This window comes from Nerophis ophidion, linkage group LG04 (genome assembly GCF_033978795.1).
Source record: "Nerophis ophidion isolate RoL-2023_Sa linkage group LG04, RoL_Noph_v1.0, whole genome shotgun sequence".
Taxonomy (NCBI): Eukaryota; Metazoa; Chordata; class Actinopteri; order Syngnathiformes; family Syngnathidae; genus Nerophis; species Nerophis ophidion.
Window position 1 is genome coordinate 42,729,429 of NC_084614.1, and position 22,606 is coordinate 42,752,034.

General features: G+C 39.2%; 1 protein-coding gene across 1 annotated transcript; it reads right to left on the minus strand.

The window, feature by feature from the left end:
* Positions 1–374: 374 nt before the first annotated feature.
* tiprl (TIP41, TOR signaling pathway regulator-like (S. cerevisiae)) lies at positions 375–21,144 on the minus strand. The gene is made up of 8 exons (XM_061898092.1): positions 20,999–21,144; positions 14,233–14,360; positions 10,864–11,043; positions 10,242–10,341; positions 6,988–7,119; positions 6,120–6,215; positions 2,890–2,952; positions 375–2,192 (listed from the first exon to the last, which is right to left on the minus strand). The coding sequence occupies exons 2-8, from the start codon at positions 14,355–14,357 to the stop codon at positions 2,091–2,093; spliced, it is 798 nt and encodes a 265-aa protein (XP_061754076.1). The 5' UTR covers positions 14,358–14,360; positions 20,999–21,144; the 3' UTR covers positions 375–2,090.
* Between the last annotated feature and the right edge of the window lie 1,462 nt (positions 21,145–22,606).

Genomic DNA, 22,606 nt, shown 5'->3' on the forward strand with positions numbered 1-22,606 from the left:
ATCCAGTGTGGGTGGCACTGGGAGCAGGTGGGTAAAGTGTCTTGCCCAAGGACACAACGGCAGTGACTAGGATGGTGGAAACGGGAATCGAACCTGGAACCCTCAAGTTGCTGGCACGGCCACTCTACCAACCGAGCTATGCCGCCCCACATTACAAAATAATACAAGGGTTTTTTGCTCATATTGTATCGAATCAATGTCAGCATCAGCCTATATGCAAAGCTCTTATGTTATTATTGTATCGGAAGTTAAACGTTTGTTTTGGGACACCCCTGATAGAAAGACAAAAAAAAATCCACAAAAAAACGTGTCATTTTATGAATGAGATCGCACCTCCAATTGTGATACAAGTTGCAGATAAATAATGAAAATGATTATATCCAGACATACATTTTTATTGCAAATAAGAGTTGTTTTATGAAATAACAATATATACATTTTTTTTTTAAAGTTTTTTTCCCAGTAAGTTACCACTAAATTACTTCTATTGTGATATGGCATTAAATAACAAATTCAAGTAAAGAACTGTTCTAGCACACATTGGAAAGACAATGGAGAAACGTTGCGCAGTGGTCCAGATCTCCAGTCATTAATGCATTGTAAAACAGATCCGATAAAAAAAAGCACCCCCCAAAAAACATGAAAAGTTTAAACTTACGACATTCATGTTCATCATGAGTGTAGGTAAATTGTTTATTCCATTATTTTTGTCCACTTGGATATACCGTATTCTACATCAAGCAGCGGAAAAGTGTGTTTGTTTTTTGTAGTTATATTCAAGTAAATATCTGGTTTTAGGTAGGGAGGGGTTACCGCATTCGATACTTTTATAGGTACCCAACAAGTACTAATTCATATAAAATCCAACAGTGCCATATTTTACGTATTCTGTGCCAGGCATATTCAGAGCTGACTGCCTTTTTGTATTGCTAGAATATTTAATGGCAACAAAGCAAGTATGCCTGGTAAATAGCGCTCAAAAGTAATGCTCCAATTTTCAAAATACGCTAGCTCGATGCTATTTTACAATGGATATGCCTCATTGATGCCATTATTTAGCATTAACGATTTTACATTGCGATTAAATAATTGCATGTTACAATCAAACAGTTGGGGTTTGATAAGTACAATACTTACAGTATAAACACTTTGTAGGACTCAAAAAAAGACAAGACTGGCACATTCAACCTACTGACAAAGACTACTTCTTGACTTCGGGAAAACATCTAGGACAAATCAGGGCATTCAATCGATTGCAACTGGACAGTTTGGTTTGTCTTTGAAGATTTTTCGCTGCTCATCCGAGTAGGCTTCATCAGTTCATGCTCATAGTTTTACAATGGTCAGATCTAGTCTAACTACATGAGCAGCAAAACGTCTTCCAAGACAAATCCAAAAGTCCATTTTCGATCGATTGAATGCACTGAGATGACATATGACCTGGATGAATAAGAACATTGACAGACTAGGATAAACTAAAATGAATGCAGACTTGCAAATAAGACTAAGAAGTGTAAGAAAAAAATATGTAACACCTGGATAGCACAGTTATCATTATCAGTTCAGTTTTAAAATGTCACAATAAAAAAATTATTTTATGATTATTAAAAAAAAAACCTTTATTATCACATGAACACACACACACACACACACACATTACTGAAAATTTGCACCGCGGAGTACTAGTATCGATTCCCAAGTACTGGGGAATTGGTACTGTATCGATTCAAATGTATAAAAAGGTACCCGTCCCTAGTAAATATTCAAAAATTCCAATGAAATAACACAATTAAATATTTTCAATAATGACTTTGTGAATTGTTAACTGTGGAGGTGTGAATGCAATGCAGTCATTCATAGAGTAAATGTGAATTTGTCGCTTTTACAGTTCAATCTACTTTACATTTAAAAACAAATTTGTTTTGATGTTTACCATTCATCTAAGATGAAAAAAATTATGATACAAACGTGACAAACATGATGCTACTTCTCGCTCTTTCCCTACCTGTACAGTGATGATTCACTATGATATTATTGTATGTTTTTCATCATGCAACACAAAAAGTAAATATATTGCTCACTGAACGTCCTTATTCCTGCTCAGGAAGCTCCAACTTCTCACACTCTCTGAGCTTTAGTGTTAGATGTTGTGCGATCTCATTGGGATCTGTGTGGAGCGAAGCAGGAACGTTCTACAGAAAATAAGAAAACATGATTTCGTGATTATCACTTTTCAAAACATTCTATGAATAAATATACCATCGATGGAAATATTTCTGTTTTGTGTTATGACGGTCATCCTTCGCCTCACTGCGCTTCAAATATTGTGGAATTATTATATAGTATATTTTTTTTAAATAGCATACACTTCTAGTTTGTGGTCTTATGTGTATTGCATCACAGTATTTATTTTATATAACATTAACATGCTAATGTCATCATTTTAGCAAGGCGGACAAGCTTGTTCAGGGGTCAAGGTAAAAAAATACTTATAATAATGTTGACAGGTGTGTAAACGTAAAAATAAATAATTTAATTCAATTGTGCAACTTTTTTGGTCACATGGTAAATTATTTTGATGTGGTATTCAATGTTTTAAAAAAGGTACAGAAACTGAGTAACCAACGCATAGGATTCTGTGGTAGAGTATTCCATCACATTAACGCTACTATAACTAAAACGGCATAAATATACTTGAGCTCTAATTTTGAAATCCATTGAAAGCCGAGGTCAGCTCAGAATAAATCGTGTTCAACCTTCACCTGTTCCACTGAATCATGAGCTGAATAATAATAAGATAACAATAAGAGCTGAAGCTAAAGTAGCGTAAATATTAACTGTAACATGTTCTTCTTTTTATGTGCCATTTTAGCACTTGACCATGCTTACCTTTAAGTCTGCTATGTTACTTTCCCTTGAGCAGAACTCTCTTAGCATGTAGTTCTTTCCAGCCTGGAAGCAGTGACAGAAGCACAATAGATCACACCAATATGTACATTTAGTACGAAAGCATTAGCTGCATTGAAAACAGAAAGTTTATAACTCTTATTTTTAAGCATTGTTTTCGGACCTAATCTGCACAGAAAACTCTTTTAAGTATACTATTAATATAGTATACTGGGTTTGTGTTATACAGTAGCTGAACTAATCTCATAACTTAAAATGTAACATATGCAAACTTCAGGGATCCTCAATATATGGCCACATCCTGCCCAGCAAAACTTTTCAATTGGCCTGTCAGACATCGCCCGAATAATAATAAAATTCTGTCTAACTAGAGGAGTTCGCATTCAAGCAGTGCTTCCTTCACCCTGCAGAGGTAACAGCAAAGTGTGTACGAAACAATAAAGCAGCAGCAGAATACGAGGATAGAATAGATTTGACGCTACCTCTTAGGTTGCAGTGTGCATCGTAATTATGTGAATGCATATAGGGCTGCAACTAGCAATTATTTTAGTAATCGAGTAATCTATCGGTTAGTTTGTTTGATTAATCAAGTAATCCTCATTTGTGCAAAAATAGTCGTCTTCGTTGTCTGTTACCAAGTCTGCCATGATTAGGGTTTGCCATGATTAGGGTTTGATTCAGGGAGTAGAAAAGAATTGGTTGCAGGAAGTCGTAAATGCGCTGTTATGAAAACGGAAATAAATACGACAAATAATTAGTTCAGGCTGTGCATTAAATGAGCAAAGTACGGTAAATATTGAACATATTAAATATTGTTATGAATGTGTCTGTTACTACATTATATATAGACTTGGAGTGGGTATATAAAACGTGGATGGAGGGTTTTGAAGTTGTTTGAAGGCTACAACAGTGACTCCCATTAGCTGCATCTTGCAAGTGTTTTTCATCATCTTTAAAATCCTAAAATAAATAAAATGTGTGTTCTTGTTTCTCAAAATGATTGTGAAAAATAGGCTACTTTCTAAAAAAAAGTGCAGTTTTAGAGCACGGACGGTTTTTGCTACGAGTAATGTGAGCGACAGCCCTGGGAGCAAATGATATGAGCGCGCACGCACCAAAAAAATTGTCTTAAAACAAAACTTGCCAATCTTCTAGACCAGTGGTTCTCAAATGGGGGTATGCGTACTTGAAGGTATGCCAAGGGGTACGTGAGATTTTTTTTAAATGTTCTAAAAATAGCAACAATTCAAAAATCCTTTATAAATATATATATTGAACAATACTTCAACAAAATATGAATGTAAGTTCAGAAACTGTGAAAAGAAATGCAACAATGCAATATTCAGTGTTGACAGATAGATTTTTTGTGGATATGTTCCATAAATATTGATGTTAAAGATTTCTTTTTTTGTGAAGAAATGTTTAGAATTAAGTTCATGAATCCAGATGGATCTCTATTACAATCTCCTAAGAGGGCACTTTAAGTTGATGATTACTTCTATGTGTAGAAATCTTTATTTATAATTGAATCACTTGTTTATTTTTCAACAAGTTTTTAGTTATTGTTATATCTTTGTTTCCAAATAGTACAAGAAAGACCACTACAAATGAGCAATATTTTGCACTGTTACACAATTTAATAAATCAGAAACTGATGACATAGTGCTGTATTTTACTTCTTCATCTCTTTTTTTCAACCAAAAATGTTTTGCTCTGATTAGGGGGTACTTGAATTAAGGTTGAGAACCACTGATCTAGACTACCACTGTTCATTTCAATTTGTGCCACTTTTTATATAGAAAAGGTGGCACATTTGCTCTAAGATAAAGGTGGAAATTTGCTGGCCAGTCTTTCAAAAACAGAGGAGTAATATTCCTCATTTCCAAATCTGCCTCTCAAGGGGGAAGGGCCAGGGAATCAACTTGCAACTGCACAGGTTGGCAAGGGGGAAGGGGTGAGGGATGGACTGATCCCAGACCAGTGAGGTCACAACACAAACCACTTCCAAATACATTGTGCTAAATTCCTGAAATGAAAATATACAGTATACCTACATGTAATCATTTGGGTTATGTGGGGGAAAAGAAAGTCTGCAGTCATCTAAGTGACTCCGGTTGATAGACGTGCGAATAGACGATGTTATAGTGTTTGCAAAAGGTAATGGAAAAATAAATCATATTAAGTCTTCGTCTTCATCATGGTTCAAAATAAAATACCGAAGAAGTGATCAGGTGCCCAGTTTATAAAAAGAAGAACAGGGACAAGAAAAAGTATGCAGATTTGTATGAGCGACTTGACTGACAGTAGTATCAATTAGCCTCTGGCTAATATGTTGCTATTAGCCACAGAAGACGATTGTATTCGGTTTCTGGTTTTGCCAAACCAGCAACTTTAAAAATTGAGGCATCACGTCTTGCAGCTAATTTCACCCTTAGTCAACATAGTCTTGTTTGTGTTTGCAACACATCAAGTAAGTGTACATTCACACAGGCTTCCTGATTGTGGAACTGTTTATTGCAAATATTGTATAATTTTAGTGGCGTGGTTTGGTTGTAAGTCTTTTCATTCATGATGGTTTGACAAGGGCGTAAATCTAGCCAGGACCGCCTCTGCTTGAGTCATATGCTTTGTTGATTGACACTATCTGGCGGCCATGCTGCTTATTAGCTTTTCAGTTCAGTTTGGGCTTTTCAGCATTTACATGCAATTTCTGCTGAAATTGCATATTTTAGTTCCTAGTGCTCCTTGCGTCATTAATTTACTCTGCAATAAAAATATAAGCGGTCATGAAAGGCAAAGTGTTTGTCTTTCAGGCACCTTCACAAGCCCAAGGAGTTTGCAATATCGCCGCTGTAAAAAGCAAGGTGTGGAAGCGTGCAGGACGCAAGACATCTCCACAGGCATGCCACTCAGCTTTGGACTCGCCGGAATGGTGTTAAAATGTTTAAACAACTAATAATAAAGAATATTCTTAAAATATACCTGTAACGTGAAATTTAAAAAAAATAATACTACATGCACATGCCTCATGGGCAGTTATTCAATATAGATAGTGACGTTATATGGATCCCTTAATGTTTGCCGGGAAAAATTCAGACAAATTACATTTAAGGACCTCTGACATGCTGTATATACATGACACTAAAATATAACAAAATCAGACTTTTTTAATAATAATTACATTTTCTTCATCCTTGTGTTCATACAATTACCTCGTGATATAGTCGTGTATCATGTATTCTTATCAGCACGCCATCCACTCGTAGGAAATACCGCAGCAATAAGAAGAAACTCGTGGGCATAACTCTCTGCAATATACACACAGACACACATACACAAACAGGTTATATTCAAATGTTATATTGTGATAAAATTGTTAACTATGATATGCATTGATTACAAAAGATAATTGATTGACAACTAATTTGTTAATTGCTTTCCACTCATAAAAAACATAGTATATAGGAACAAAATAATTAAGTGTAAAAGTTTGATTTTTTTCTGGAATTCTCTAATTGAGAGAAGATCAAAATGATACATACAGGGTATAATACATAGTGGGGTAAATTAATTGATATTGGGCTATATTCTTTTTTTAACCAAAGATATGAGCAGTGCAGAATTCTACGGTAGGTTTATGGAAACAGAAGAAAAACTAATGAGTAATTATCATTATTCCCAATCAAAATGTATTTGTAGATAAGCACTTGGTTGTGAGCAACCTTTTGTGTCCCATTATCTTCAGCTTTGGTGGATTGCGTTCACACTTGGCCAAACGAATGGAATTAGCAGAGTGATCACAAATGGATTATTTTCAGTCTTGCTATTTATTATATTGGGAATTTTACTGTCCTTCTGGGATCTCCCATGAAAAAAAACATTGTCAGTTTATTTAAAGCAGAACAAAAAGAGAAGGAGTCTAATAAGAATATTGGTAACATAAATGGCAGTGAATTACATGATTTTAAATTCTAAGCAAGAAATGTATTATTCACATGTTATACAATGGGGCAACCTACTATAATAACGTGGAATATTTAAACTGGGGAACAATTAAGTGACCATTAAGGATAGACTTACAATTTTTACACTTATCATTGAGACTCCATGGTCATGCAGCTCGTCCTCAAACAGAAGGATCTCATCGAAGAACACTATCTGTTCGCGGGCCCTCAGCTTCTCCAAGTTAATTTTTTCTGTAGTCTCAGTCACCTTGAGGTCGGTAAAACAGATGTACAACACAGATACAAGAAGCCAATGTTAATATGATTGGATCAGGACTTCAGTGATACATAACATAAAGTGTTCCAGTCAATGCTATCAAAGGTAGACAAGCATTTTGTTTTACTTCCTGTAACAGTTACAGATGCTACCTCAATATAAGCATTTAAGTCCTACCTTAAATGTCATTTGTATACTCTAGCCTTTAAATAGAGACCTTTTTAGATTAGTTGATGTACCCCCTCTCCTGCGTGGAGAAGTTATCAGGTGGCCACGGAACAGTGTCCACGGAAGATGCACTAGTCGGGACCCGGGATAAACCACTCATCTGTGCATTAATTGGTGAAGTCTGCGCTATATAAAACAACTTTGAATGATTGAATACCAATAGGTAGGTTCTGATCACTGCTGATTCCGATCATCCACAAATGAAATCGGCTGATACTAATACAGATAACATGTATTAATTGTACAATTATTAGTGTATTAATGGTGAGTGCTTTTAACAGTTTAACAATATCAACACAATATTTAAAACTAATTCCTTATTTTATTTTACTGCATACAATTGTTTGAGCAAAACTATCCTTCCATCCATTTCGACAGCTAGTCCCACTCAGGGTCGCACTCAGGCAGAAGGCAGCGTACACCCCGGACAAGTCGGCACCTCATTGCAGGGTCAACACAGATAAACAACATTTGCACTCACAGTCACACACTTGGGTCAATTTAGTGTCATACAAATAAAAGCTATAAGCTATTACTCACATTAAATTATTTGGGTTTTGCCCTCAAATACCTACTGTCTCCAGAAAAACCTCCCAAGTTTGTCAACATTAACAAAAACAACAAAAAAATTATTTTGAGAAAATTATCAACCTAATCACTCGAGTATCAATGTATGCATCGATGCGCCCTCCTCTTACGTGTCGTGTACTGACTGTGACAATAATGACACACCAACAGTTGTTATAGTATCCTCTCTGTAACTCTTATTAATCTACTCTTTAATTTACTGATGATAACTGTTTACTTTCTGTTTTAACAGGCTCCCATCGACACATCTTAGAGTTTACTAAACACTTACTTTTTGGTGTTTTTTTAAAGCTAGCTTAGGGGTTAACTTAGAATTTTGCATGCCTGCTCCTGGCTTGCTCTCTATGTGTAACGTGCTTAGCCTCATCCTCCAGTGATAAAGTTATTACGCTACAAGGACATTTTATTATTTGCTGTAATGGAGGTGATTATTTTTAGCTCTGGTAAACAGCTCTTCAGTGTTTATGGAAACACATAGTTAGCTTTTAGGGGACTAAGAATAAAAACAGCGTCAGCCAGAGGGAATCGATGTTTGTGATGGACATTAAAAGGCATCAATCGCCAATGGCTACCATCCATCCATCTTCTTCTGCTAATCCGAGGTCGGATCGCGGGGGCAGCAGCCTAAGCAGGGAAGCCCAGACTTCCCTCTGCCCAGCCACTTCGTCCAGCTCTTCCCGGGGGATCCCGAGGCGTTCCCAGGCAAGTCGGGAGACATAGTCTTCCCAACGTGTCCTGGGTCTTCCCCGGGCCTCCTATCGGTCAGACGTGCCCTAAACACCTCCCTAGGGAGGCGTTCGGGTGGCATCTCGACCAGATGCCCAAACCATCTCATCTGGCTCCTCTTGATGTGGAGGAGCAGTGGCTTTAATTTGAACTCCCCCTGGATGGCAGAGCTTCTCCCTCTATCTCTAAGGGAGAACCCCGACACCCTGCGGAGGAAACTCATTTTGGCCGCTTGTACCCGTAATTTTGTCCTTTCGGTCATAACCCAAAGCTCATGACCATAGGTGAGGATGGGAACTCAGATCGACCGGTAAATTGAGAGCTTTGCCTTCCGACTCAGCTCCTTCTTCACCACAACGGATCGATACAGCGTCCGCATTACTGAAGACGCCGCACCGATCCGCCTGTCGATCTCACAATCCACTCTTCCCTCACTCGTAAACAAGACTCTGAGGTACTTGAACTCCTCCACCATGTATGTTTTCATAAAAATTGGAATATAATGATTAGTGGCTGACCAATTGGCATACAATTCATACGTCCATTCCTCCATTTTCTTCTTTCTTTATCAGAGAGGAAGCCCATATTTCCCAGACTCTGGCCACCTTCTCCAGTTCTAGCGGGGCGACACAGAGGCATTCATAGACTAGCTGTGAGATATGATCCTTTAGGCGTGCATCTAGGTCTACACCTCTTGGCACCTTATTCTATCTCTAAGCGTGAGTACAGTCACCACACAGAGGAAAGTCATTACGGCTGCTCATATCCGGAGTTTTTTTTTCTTTTCGTCACTCCCCAAAGCATGTGACAATAGGTGAGGATAAGAACCGTAGAGCTATCTAAGATGGTCCGGTACAGTGACCTCATTCCTGTAGATGCTGTGTTGATCTGCCTGTGGTTCTCATTTTTCAGCCTTCCCTCATTTGTGAATAAAACCCTGATATACTTAAACTCATTCACCTGAGGCAAGACCTCAGACAGTGTGACCCACCATCTTCCATTTCAGAACCACAGTCTCAGATTTGGAGGTGCTGAGTCTCTTCATTGAAGTTTCACACTCAGCTACAAACCACCCCAGGAAAAGCTGAAAACACCAGCTTGATGAGGCCATCAGGAGAAAATCTGCAAACAGCAGATACAAGGTCCTGAGGGCCACTATACTGGAACCACCTCAATGCCTTGGCTGCGTCTTGAAATACTATCCATGAAAATTAAAAGGCATCCTTGATGGAAGCCAACATTCACAGTGAACATGCTCGACTGACGGGTACTATGCAAACCAGGCACCTACTCTAGTTGTGCAAGGACTGAATGACACAAACCCGGTAACCAAACGCAACCCCACCAGGACACGGTCGAAAATCACAAGTGGGCCAGTTGGGCAAACTCTAACACACTCTGCAGTACCCTTTTCAACAATCTAAAAGACAATTTCTCATGGGGAGTGAAAATCCCCTTGTGGTTGGAGAAAACACTCTTGTCAACCTTCTTTGAAAAAGAACAGTTCCCGACCTCTAAGCAAAGTTGAAAAGACGTATCAACCAACATCCAGAAATTTGACATGAGCACACCTTCATTTGCAGTTCCTCTCCAATCAGGGTCCCTCTGTAATCTGTGGTGAAAGTCCAGTCATATGGTCTCACCCCGTCTTGAGACTGTTCAGAAACAGATCTAGAAGGAAGTAAAGAAATCTTCACTAAGATGCTCCTGACAGTGACAGTCCTCACTACAAGTCAATTCATATTGTTCATGTTATCACTCTATAATTGATAGGAGTGCTGTAAAAAATCGATTCACATTCCAATCGCGATTCTTATTTAACCCGATTCTAAATTGATGCACAATTTACAAGAATCGATTTTCATGAAGACGTGTTTAGGCCATCTCGATGCTTACTATTTTATGATGCCTCACGATTGGGACGTGGACGATTTTGAATCGATGGACAAATGCCCAAATAGCGATTATTTAAGTACTGTATGTTAAATAAAATAATACAGATAGCTCTAAAATACAGATTTAGTTCAGGGAGGAGGAGAGGACAAGCTATGCCAACCAAGGCGCTAAGCGAGTTGGACTGTAAAAGATTGAAATGAGAAAACAATAAATGTTTTGTACAATTCATAGAAACAGAATGAGTTACTGAAACTGATCTGGAACTTCAAGTTTTGATAAAAATAGTGAACGTCTTACCTGCTCTCTTGCCATTGTTGAGCACAAGCCACTTTGACGGTGTGCTCTGATTTGTTGACTCTCTTCAGGGCATCAATAGCATTGAATTCAATACCAAAGCCATCGCTGTGTTGGATGCGCAGGATGTTGTCCCCAAATAACATTTCTGGGAGGGAAGGTAAATTCATGTCTTCGGATAATCTGCAAAACAAAGCAGAACATGGAAACAACAAATCCAGAAATGTGTGTTTGGTAGATTTCTGTAGGTCTAAAAGGTCTCTGTCTCAGGGTAATGCCTGGTTTGAGGTCTACTGTGATAAATACCAATATAAAAACACACGAATAAAATAGGAAATTAATTTAAACATATAAACACAATACAAATATTAAAAATTTTGAAAAATATCAACTAATGTAAATTAAATTGATAAATATTAACATAGTAGACCAGAAATATTAAGTAATAATTAGAGGTGAGGGTATTTGGCCATCTCACGATTCGATAACAATTCAAGAACTATGATTCGATTAAAAATCGATTATTGATACATTTTTGATTTATGTATATTGATACAGTTTTCATTTCTTTTCGTTTCACTAAATACGTGTTTGTCACTTGCAACTTTTAAAAACACTCCAGCACCCCCCGCGACTCCAAAAGGGACAAGCGGTAGAAAAATGGATGGATGGATGATTTTGTAATAAGAAATTCCCATCACATTTACAAACCCTGTTTCCATATGAGTTGAGAAATTGTGTTAGAGGTAAATAAAAAAAAGAATACAATGATTTGCAAATCCTATTCAACCCATATTCAATTGAATGCACTACAAAGACAAGATATTTGATGTTCAAACTCATAAACTTTGTTTTTTTTTGCGAATAATAACTAACTTTGAATTTCATGGCTGCAACACGTGCCAAAGTAGTTGGGAAAGGGCATGTTCACCACTGTGTTACATCACCTTTTCTTTTAACAACACTCAATAAACGTTTGGAACTGAGGAAACTACTTGTTGAAGCTTTGAAAGTGGAATTCTTTCCCATTCTGCAGTTGTTCAACAGTCCGGGGTCTCCGCTGTCGTATTTTACGCTTCATAATGCGCCACACATTTTCGATGAGAGACAGGTCTGGACTGCACGCGGGCCATGAAAGTACCCGCACTCTTTTTTTACGAAGCCATGCTGTTGTAACACGTGCTGAAATTGGCTTTGCATTGTCTTGCTGAAATAAGAAGGGGCGTCCATGAAAAAGACGGCGCTTAAATGGCAGCATATGTTGTTCCAAAACCCGTATGTACCTTTCAGCATTAATGATGCCTTCCCAAATGTGTAAGTTACCCATCCGTTGGGCAATAATGCACCCCCATACCATCACAGGTGCTGGCTTTTGAACTTTGCATCGATACCAGTCTGGATGGTTCGCTTCCCCTTTGTTCCGGATGACACAATGTGGAATATTTCCAAAAACAATTTGAAATGTGGACTCATCAGACTACAGAACACTTTTCCACTTTGCACCAGTCCATCTTAGATGATCTCGGACCCAGAGAAGCCGGCAGAGTCTCGGGATGTTGTTGATAAATGGCTTTCGCTTTGGATAGTAGAGTTTTAACTTGCACTTACAGATAAAGCGACAAACTGTATTTAGTGACAGTGATTTTCTGAAGTGTTACTGAGCCCATGTGGTGATATCCTTTAGAGATTGATATCGGTTTTTGATACAGTGCCGTCCGAGGGATAGAAGGTCACGGTCATTCAATGTTGGTTTACGTGGAGTGATTTCTCGAGATTCTCTGAACTTTTTGATGATACTATGGACCGTAGATGTTGAAATCCCTAAATTTCTTCCAATTGCACTTTGAGAAACGTTGTTCTTAAACTATTTGACTATTTGCTCACGTAGTTGTGGACAAAGAGGTGTGCCTCGCCCCATCCTTTCTTGTGAAAGACTGAGCATTTTTTAGGAAGCTGTTTTTATACCCAATCATGGCATCCACCTGTTCCCAATTAGCCTGAAGGCCTGGGCGATGTTCCAAATAAGTGTTTGATGAGCATTCCTCAACTTTATCAGTATGTATTGCCACATTTCCCAACTTCTTTGTCACGTGTTGCTGGCATCAAATTCCAAAGTTAATGATTATTTGCAAAAAAAAAAGTTTATAAGTTTGAACATCAAATGTTGTCTTTGTAGCATATTCAACTGAACATGGGTTGAAAATTATTTGCAAATCATTGTATTCCGTTTATATTTACATCAAACACAATTTCCCGACTCATATGGAAACAGGGTTTGTATTAAATGCATGGAAATGTGTGCAAAACGGGAACATAAGTTCCCTATAATAAAAGAGCTGGTTGGATATCTCTGTGATTAGGCTCGCTCCAGTCTGCCAAATTTTAGAACAGTCTGCATTACTTTATTTACAAAAAATAAATCGATAATGTATTTTATAATTGTCCATCTCCGAATTGCAATGCATCTAAACATTTATTATTTCCCCACCTCTAGTAATAATAATATAATAAAACATATATAAATATAATAATACAATTAAAAATAAATGAAGAACTATTAGCATATGATATCACTGACACTAAATAATAGTAACAAAATTACAATCAAATTAATGAATATAATCATCGACCAAAAAAAATAAGGAAAATAATGCTCTTAGACTGCAAGGGAAGTTCACAAACACCTAAATTGTCGCAAAAAAATATTAAGTGGTAAAAACTGTACTTTTGTGTTTACTTTTCATTGACTAAAAGGCTTTCAGCTGTTGTTCAGAATCAGCTATAACAGCTGAAGCGACTTTCTTCTCATTAATTTTGTTAGTGTCACAGTATACTAAACAATGTTGAAGCGGGGGGTCCTTTGACTTCAGTGGGGGAGCATAGAGTGGGTTGTTCCACTGCAGCCAAACTAGACAGTCATTAGATAAAACGTCTCGCCCACTGGACACCGAGCGTCTCTGGAAGTTTATGAATAGTGGGCGTGGCCTTGGCTGGCCTGAATGCTCAGCTTATGCATGATGATTGGATAGTCTGTCCACGGCTGAATTCCTTTTAGATTGACAGCAAAATGAGCAAATCCGCGATCTTGAAATAGAAAACACTGCCAGAGCATTTTTCAAGTTTCATTTCATTGTTCTGTGTTGATGAGCAGAATTTTACAACTCTAAGTCATGTTTTTTTTTGTGAGTGAAATCTAACATCTTCATAATTTTATTTGTTTTTGGAGGCTGTACAGATGATTACACATAGCTGAATTTGAGCTTCCCCTTCCTGAATGACCAGCAGCCGCCAATTTGTTACACCCCTATTGAGTAGCCAAACAATCTTAAGTTTAGGTGTCAGCTTTCATTGTAAGAAAGAATCAAATCTTACCTTTCAATGTCTTTAGATTTCATGATATGGTTTTTTGCAGTCGTGACTGTCCAAGGACCAAAGGTAAAGTCCTTTTTGCTGCTTTTAAAACCATGTGAAATCATTTTTGAATCAAACGCCGGCATCCGCTGCAAGAAAGAAAAGTATATTTAGATGAAAAAGAAAGGTATAGTCAGATGAGATAGAGAGGTTACGTGGAATTAAAAATGAGCACATTTACATCCTTTTCAGGACGCCTCAAGCACCTTTGAATTACATCTTAAAACTGAATTTAAAAAAACACTGATATCATAACAATTATTAATCATGTGACATATTTACAAAAAATAAATTATTAAATCGAAATTCTCCTACTTCAGATACACCACACACACGCCTGTTTTTTTTTTCCAGACAATAAAGGCTAGAATATAGTCTTGCTTTGCTTAGCTTGCGTCCCCCTCTAAAAGCATATTGTTTGATGTATAGTTCTGCCTTGGTGGTTAGCGTCAGCCTTGTAAATTCTCCTCCGAAACACTGAAGGGTAGTCTGTCCTGAAGCAGCAACATCAGCGAGATTTACCTTATTGTAAAGAGTGATGACAACCACAACATCGACATCATAGTCTAAATGGTACATGGGTTGTACTTCTTTAGCGCTGTTCTACCTTTTTTAAGGAACTCAAAGCGCTTTGACACTATTTCCACATTCACCCATTAACACACACATTCACACACTGATGTAAGTAGCTGCCATGCAAGGTGCTCACCAGGACCCATTAGGAGCAAGGGAAAAGTGTCTTGCTCAAGGACACAACGGACGTGACTAGGATGGTAGAAGGTGGGGATTGAACCAGTAACCCTCAGGTTGCTGGCACTGCCACTCTCCCAACTGCGCCACGCCGTCCCCAGCGGATTACTTCTCGTCTAGACAAGAACTGATCCATTCGGAATCTTCAGTTTACTTTGAATGGACATTTTGCTTTACGTTTTACTCTACCAGAGGACAATTTGTGCCTTTCAAACACAAAGTCTGCTCCCCAGTGTTCGGGAGGCGTCTTTTTAAAAGCTGACCAATCACAACTCTTTTTTTTTTTTTGGGGGGGGGGGGTGCATGCAGGGAGGGGGGGGGCCTTAGGACACTAAGGACAGCGCCGTCTATGCAAGCTATGTGACGCGAGAGTATACACAGGGCCTAGGTTCCGACTTAGAAGAAATCATCTGTGATGCACTTCAGCCACTTTTTTGCTGATTTTAGCAAATAAAAGGTGCATACAGGGATGTGAATACTATGAAAAAAGAGGAACATTTTTATCACAATGTGCTGTTATGCAAACCCCAAAAGAACATTTTGAAAATCAATACCCTGCCTTCCACCCAAGTGCAGCTGGGAGAGCTGTATTACAGTATTTCTTGTTATACACAGCAATGTCTTTGAGTACCTTACAAAGTGCTTTGTAAATTAAATGTATTATTAATTCATAACTGGTAGGAATGCTTACATTAATTATACTCAACTTTGTGAACTTGTGTCCATCCATCCATTCATTCATTTCCTACCGCTTGACCCTCTCAGGGTCGCGGGGGGTGCTGGAGCCTATCCTAGCTGCATTCGGGTGGAAGGCGGGGTAGTAACTGTGTCCTTTCACTTTAATAATTTTTTTTCAATTTGTTCTGCCTTCCATTTATTTTGTACCGCTTCATGGATTTTCCCTAGCTAAGTTGTCAAGTTATTATTAACAAGTGGCAAGAGGAACACAAACATTAGTTAAATAAGGAGTATCCAAATAGCGGCCCACGGGTCAATTCTACTTGAGTCTTCAGTTTGACCAGCGAGACATGACATCACAGGTTTAGTTTAAAGTCTGGCCCGACGAGAGTTTACAGCTGGACTTTAAATATCTGCCAGTTTACTTGTTGCAAATGTACCACTATCTTGTGGTCAGAGCTTATAATTCCAGTCAATGACCATGAAAGATACAAAGCTTAAAGATTCAAGAGATTTAAGATTCAAGATTGTTTATTGTCATATGCACAGTTAAACAGTTTGCCGTACAATGAAAATCTTACTTTGCTAGTCGACCCTTCCACAAGTCACACGGTACTTAGCTAAAAATAAAAAATAAAAATGTATATACAAGGCACATAACATTATTGCACATTCTGATTGACAGTCAACAGTATAAATATGGAGGTGACCTTGGGTCAAAGCAGCAGTTAAAGTGTCTTTAGTGATCAAAGGTGAAAAGTGTCTACAGTGATGGTTCACAGTTCGGGGGTGGTCAAGGTAGCTGTCTTTTGTTCAAAAAAGACAAAGTAAAAATGGGGGGTGGGGGGGTAGCATTCACAAGTCAGCATTCACAAGCCTGATGGCCTGTGGGTAGAAACTGTTTGTCAGTCTCGTAGTCCTGGATTTCAGGCTCCTGTATCGTCTGCCTGATGGTAGGAGGCTGAAGAGACTGTGCTGGGGGTGTATACTATCCTTTATGATGTTGTGTGCACTCCTGGTTGCCCTGGTAGAGTACATGTCCTGTAGTGGAGGGAAGGCTGCTCCTGATATGTACTGAGCAGTTTTAATCACTCGCTGGAGTGCCTTCCTGTCCTTAACAGTGCAGTTTCCATACCAGACCGTGATTGAGCTGGTAAGGACACTCTCAACCATACTTCTATAGAAGTTGCTGAGAATTTTGGGTGGCATACTAAATTTTCTCAGCCTTCTTAGGAAGTACAGTCGCTGCTGGGCTTGCTTTATTGTTTGTTGGGTGTTGTGATCCCAGGTGAGGTCCTCGCTGATGTGGGTCCCGAGGAATTTAAAGGTTTTCACCCTGTCCACTTTTGTCCCCCCTATGTACAAAGGTGTGTACTGTGCAAAGAGCACAGTATGGATTTTTATGACCCAATCCATACTCCCCTTCTCACTCATGGTACAAATAAACTGCAACCAGCAAAGAAAGCTTTCAGTTTTTTCTTGTCAAACAACAAATTACTCACTGAACTTAATGGATGTTATTAAAAAAATAATCGCTCATGGTTCAAAATTAGGGCTTCACTGTGGAAGAGGGGTAAGTGCGTCTGCCTCACAATGCGAAGGTCCTGAGTAGTCAGGATTCAATCCCAGGCTCGGGATCTTTCTGTGTGGAGTTTACATGTCCTCCCCGTGACTGCGTGGGTTCCCTCCAGGTACGCCGGCTTCCTTCCACTTCCAAAGACATGCACCTGGGGATATGTTGATTGGCAACACTAAATTGGCCCTAGCGTGTGAATGTGAGTGTGAATGTTGTCTGTCTTTCTGTGTTGGCCCTGCGATGAGGTGTACACCGCCTTCCGCCCGATTGTAGCTGAGATAGGCACCAGTGCCCCCCGCGACCCCAATGGGAATAAGCGGTAGAAAATGGGTGGATGGATGGGTTCAAAATTATACCCACTTAAAATACCACTACAATGCATGATGGGAAAATGCCAAACACTCTCTCCACACTTGTTTGGCGCATTTTAGCTGCTTGATATTTCTGATTGATTACAAACTTTAAGGATGTCTTTACGAAAGTCAACAAGATAGGAGTCAAACTTTCACATACTCTTAAATCCAATGTTTTATTGCTTCTTTAATTCATATTGTAGTGTCAATGTTAGCTATAGCTGAGTCTCTGATCATTTTCTAAACTACATTTCATGTACAAAATGATTGTTATCACATCACAACGCTCTGTTTTGTGTCAAAAAAATGGTCGGTATGTTTGTATATGTGTATGTGCGCACATCTATAATGTGTGAGTGTGAATGCTTGTCTGTCGGTGTTGACCCTGTGATTAGGTGGCGACTTGTCCAGTGTGTGCCCTGCCTTTTGCCCAGGTGCAGCTGGGATGGGCTCGGAAAGATAGACGGATAGAGATACACTATATTGCCAAAAGTATTTGGTCACCCATCCAAATGATCAGAATCAAGTGTCTTAATCACTTGGCCCGGCCACCGGTGTGTAAAATGAAGCACTTAGGCATGGAGACTGTTTCTACAAAGATTTGTGAAAGAATGGGCCGCTCTCAGGAGCTCAAAGATTTCCAGCGTGGAACTGTCATAGGATGCCACCTGTGCAACAAATCCAGTCGTGAAATTTCCTCACTCCCAAATATTCCAAAATCAACTGTCAGCTTTATTATAGGAAAATGGGAAAGTTTAGGAACAACAGCAACTCAGCCACAAAGTGGTAGGCCACGGAAACTGCCAGAGAGGGGTCAGCGGATGCTGAAGCACATAGTGCAAAGAGGTCAACCACTTTCTGCACAGTCAGTTGCTACAGAAATCTAAACTTCATATAACCTTCCAATTAGCCCAGGGTTCTGTTTTTTTTTTGTGTGTCATGAAAAAGGGAGTTTTTTTGGGTTGGTGCACTAATTGTAAGTGTATCGTGTTTTTTATGTTGATTTAATACAAAAAAAAATAATAAATCAAAAATTATTTTGCGGCCTGATACCAATCAAGTACTGGGCCGCCGCCCGGTGGTTGGGGACCACTGGTGTAAAGCACGTCACCACTGGACTCTAAAACAGTGGAGACGCATTCTCTGGAGTGATGAATGATGCTTTTCTATCTGACAATCTGATGGTTGCCAGGAGAACGGTACATTTCTGACTGCATTGTCCCGAGTGTGAAATTTGGTGGAGGAGGAATTATGGTGTGGGGTTGTTTTTTATGAGTTGGGCTTGGCCCCTTAGTTCCTGTTAAAGGGACTTTGAATGCTCCAGGATACCAAAACATTTTGGACAATTCCATGCTCCCAACCTGATGGGAACCGTTTGGAGCGGGCCTTCCTCTTCCAACATGCCTGTGCACCAATGCACAAAGCAAAGTCCATAAAGACATGGATGGTAAACGGATTGTAGTTGTATAGCACTTTTATACCCCTTTTTAAGGAGCCCAAAGCGCTTTGAAAGTATTTCCACATTCACCTATTCACACACTGATGGCGGGAGCTGCCATGCAAGGCGCTCACCAGGACCCATCAGGAGCAAGGGTGAAGTGTCTTGCCCAGGGACACAACAGACGTGACTAGGATGGTAGAAGGTGGGGATTGAACCAGTAACCCTCATATTGCTGGCACAGCCACTCTACCAACTTCGCCACGCCGTCCCCATGGATGACAGAATCTGGTGTGGATGAACTTGAATAGCCTGCACAGAGTCCTGATCTGAACCCGATAGAACACCTTTGGGATGAATTACAACGGAGACTGAGAGCCAGGCCTTCTCGACGAACATCAGTGTGCGCTTTTGGAAGAATGGTGGAAAATTCCTATAAACACACTCCGCAATCTTGTGGACAGCCTTCCCAGAAGAGTTGAAGCTGTATTAGCTACAAAGGGTGGCCTGACATCATATTGAACCCTATGGGTTAGGAATGGGATGCTCAAGTTCATATGTGAGTCAAGGCAGGTGGCCAAATACTTTTGGCAATATAGTGTGTATACACGTGTGTGTGTGTGTGTGTGTGTGTGTGTGTGTGTGTGTGTGTGCACATGTATCGGTGTGTTTATACCAGTGATTCTTAACCTCGGTTCGATCGAACCCTAGGGGTTCGGTGAGTCGGCCTCAGGGGTTCGGCGGAGGTCAAAACACACACGACTCATCGTATGAATACAAACTTCTCCCTATCGGTGTATTACGAATACGGCAACAGCTGAATGATTTGCAGGTGTGTAATTTGTTGTAAGTTTATGCACTGTTGTTTTGTTGTCTGAACAAGGTGATGTTCATGCACGGTTCATTTTGTGCACCAGTAAAAAAACATGGTAACACTTTAGCATTGGGAACATATTCACTATTAATTAGTTGCTTATCAACATGCAAATTAGTAACATATTGGCTCTTAACTAGTCATTATTAAGTACTTATTAATGCCTTTATCGGCATGGCCTTATTATAACCCTAACCCTGAACCTAACCCTAACAAAATAACTCTAAATTAAGTCTTTGTTACTTAGAATATGTTCCCCATACCAATGTGTTACCAAAAACGTATAACTTTGTCCTGAATTTGAAAAAAAAAAAAAACATTTTATTTTTCACTAAAGAAGAGTTCGGTGAATGCACATATGAAACTGGTGGGGTTCCGTACATCCAACAAGGTTAAGAACCACTGGTTTAGACTGAATATAATGTTACTTTACATGCAGTCAGCTTTCAGTCATGTCCAGGTTGGACTTCCATTGTTTGTTAACTTGTTTTTTTTGCATTTCTACTACCACATGCACTAAAAAGTGTGCTCCAATCGCCGCTATTTTCTTGTATACTGCATAAAGTGTTGCTGCTTCTGGAACCATATTATCCCTGAGGACACATGTCCAGGGATCAATGGATTGGGTTATTTTATGAGCTCTCCACAACAAAGTTCAACAGACATTTTGACATATTGCAGAATAATTAATAAACAAAGAAACACAGCTGCATACATGTGTTATCAGTATTTCTTTGTTTTAGCAAATTTAGACACCACAAATGATTTTGAAAAAAGGGTGGCTATTAACTTTGTAGTTGGCGTGAAACTAAAAAGCCAAGTACCCATGCTGTTATTTTTGAAGGATATTAAGTATAATCTAGTAGGACATAGATATAACATGTATTATTTCGATAAAAAGCGTAGTATCCTTTAACATGAACAATAGCATTAGCTCATTATTTTGCCGTCGCATTATGATGACGCGTCCATTTCCTCACCCAAGTGTAAATATATCTTAACATAGTGGCTGCATTATTTCTAATCTATATAATAAAAGAAAATAATAAAATATTTACCTGCTCGCTAGTAAGGACGTTGTGTGGTTATGAGCTTTAGAGCAATGATGTACTCAGGTAATATTGCTATGTCGCTTCCGTTTATCTTCTTCTTCTTGTGTTTGGCAAACAAGGCGCATCTGTTGCATTGCTGCCCCCGGCAGGCCCTTCTTGTCACTGCATGGCTGCGTGACAAATTCCGTCATCTTTTTTTCTGTAGTAATCCTATGATTGATTGATTAATCGAAACTTTTATTAGTAGATTGCACAGTTCAGTACATATTCCATACAATTGACTACTAGATGGTAACACCCGAAATTTTTTTTCAACTTGTTTAATTCAGGGTCCACATTAATCAAATCATGGTACAAATATATACTATCAGCATAATACAATCATCAAACAAGTTAATCATCATAGTATATACATTGAATTATTTACATTATTTACAATCCGGGGCGTGGGATGAGGAGCTTTGATTGATATCAGTACTTCAGTAATCAACAAATGTATCAACAGAGAAATGGACATTGAAACAGTGTAGGTCTTACTTAGTAGGATATGTACAGCCAGCAGAGAACATAGTGAGTTCAGATAGCATAAGAGCAAGTATATACATTAGAAATACATTTGATTATTTACATTAGGTTATTTACAATCCGGGGACATGATCACAAACTGCAGGCCTATACAAGGGATGTTTATTGTTTAGGCTTTATCGGTACAATATGCCCTTATCGACACCGGTATTTATCAGTATTGTATGTAATTTGTGGGAAAAAAAAGATGTGAAAAACAACAATTAATTAGCATTGATATCAGCACAAATTAAACCATAACCATAACACCTTCAACATGATGTGTGTGCAGAGCACATAGCTTTTACATGATACATCTTGTCAAATAAATCATATTAAGTTAAAGTACCAATGATTGTGACACACACAAACTAGGTGTGGTGATATTTGTCCTCTGCATTTGACCTATCACCCTTGATCACCCCCTGGGAAGTGAGGGGAGCAGTGGGCAGCAGCGGTGCCGCGCCCGGGAATCATTAATGCTGATTTAAACCCCAATTCCAACCCTTGATGCTGAGTGCCAAGCAGGGTGGCAATGGGTCCCATTTTTTTATAGTCTTTGGTATGACTCGGCCGGGGTTTGAACTCATAACCGACCGATCTCAGGGCGAACACTCTAACCACTAGGCCACTGAGTCAATTAGTACAATCCATCCGCATGTCATGCGGGTGTTCATTTTGGAAGAATTGGGATATTGTATTTGTGTTTGTTGCACACAGACGTATTTTAGTGACGGACCGGAAGCCACATTGAGTGTTGCACTAACGATGCATATGTGTGTGTGTAGTGTGTATTATTTAAATAAAGTGTCCTGGGGATGACGTTAAAGTGCATCCGGCAGTGGAGGCTCCTCTATGGGGTCTTGGGGCACTAGTAGGTCAACCCTTTTACTACTGTTACCTCAGGTGGCCCTTGGCAAAGGCCTAGTACCTGACTGGCCCCTAGCCAAGGATACGGCGAAGACCTCAACGGCGGAGCAGGCGGAAGACGGTAGATTTAAGAACTACCACAACGGCTGCGATGGCAGAGGAAGGCTGCAGCAGAAAAGG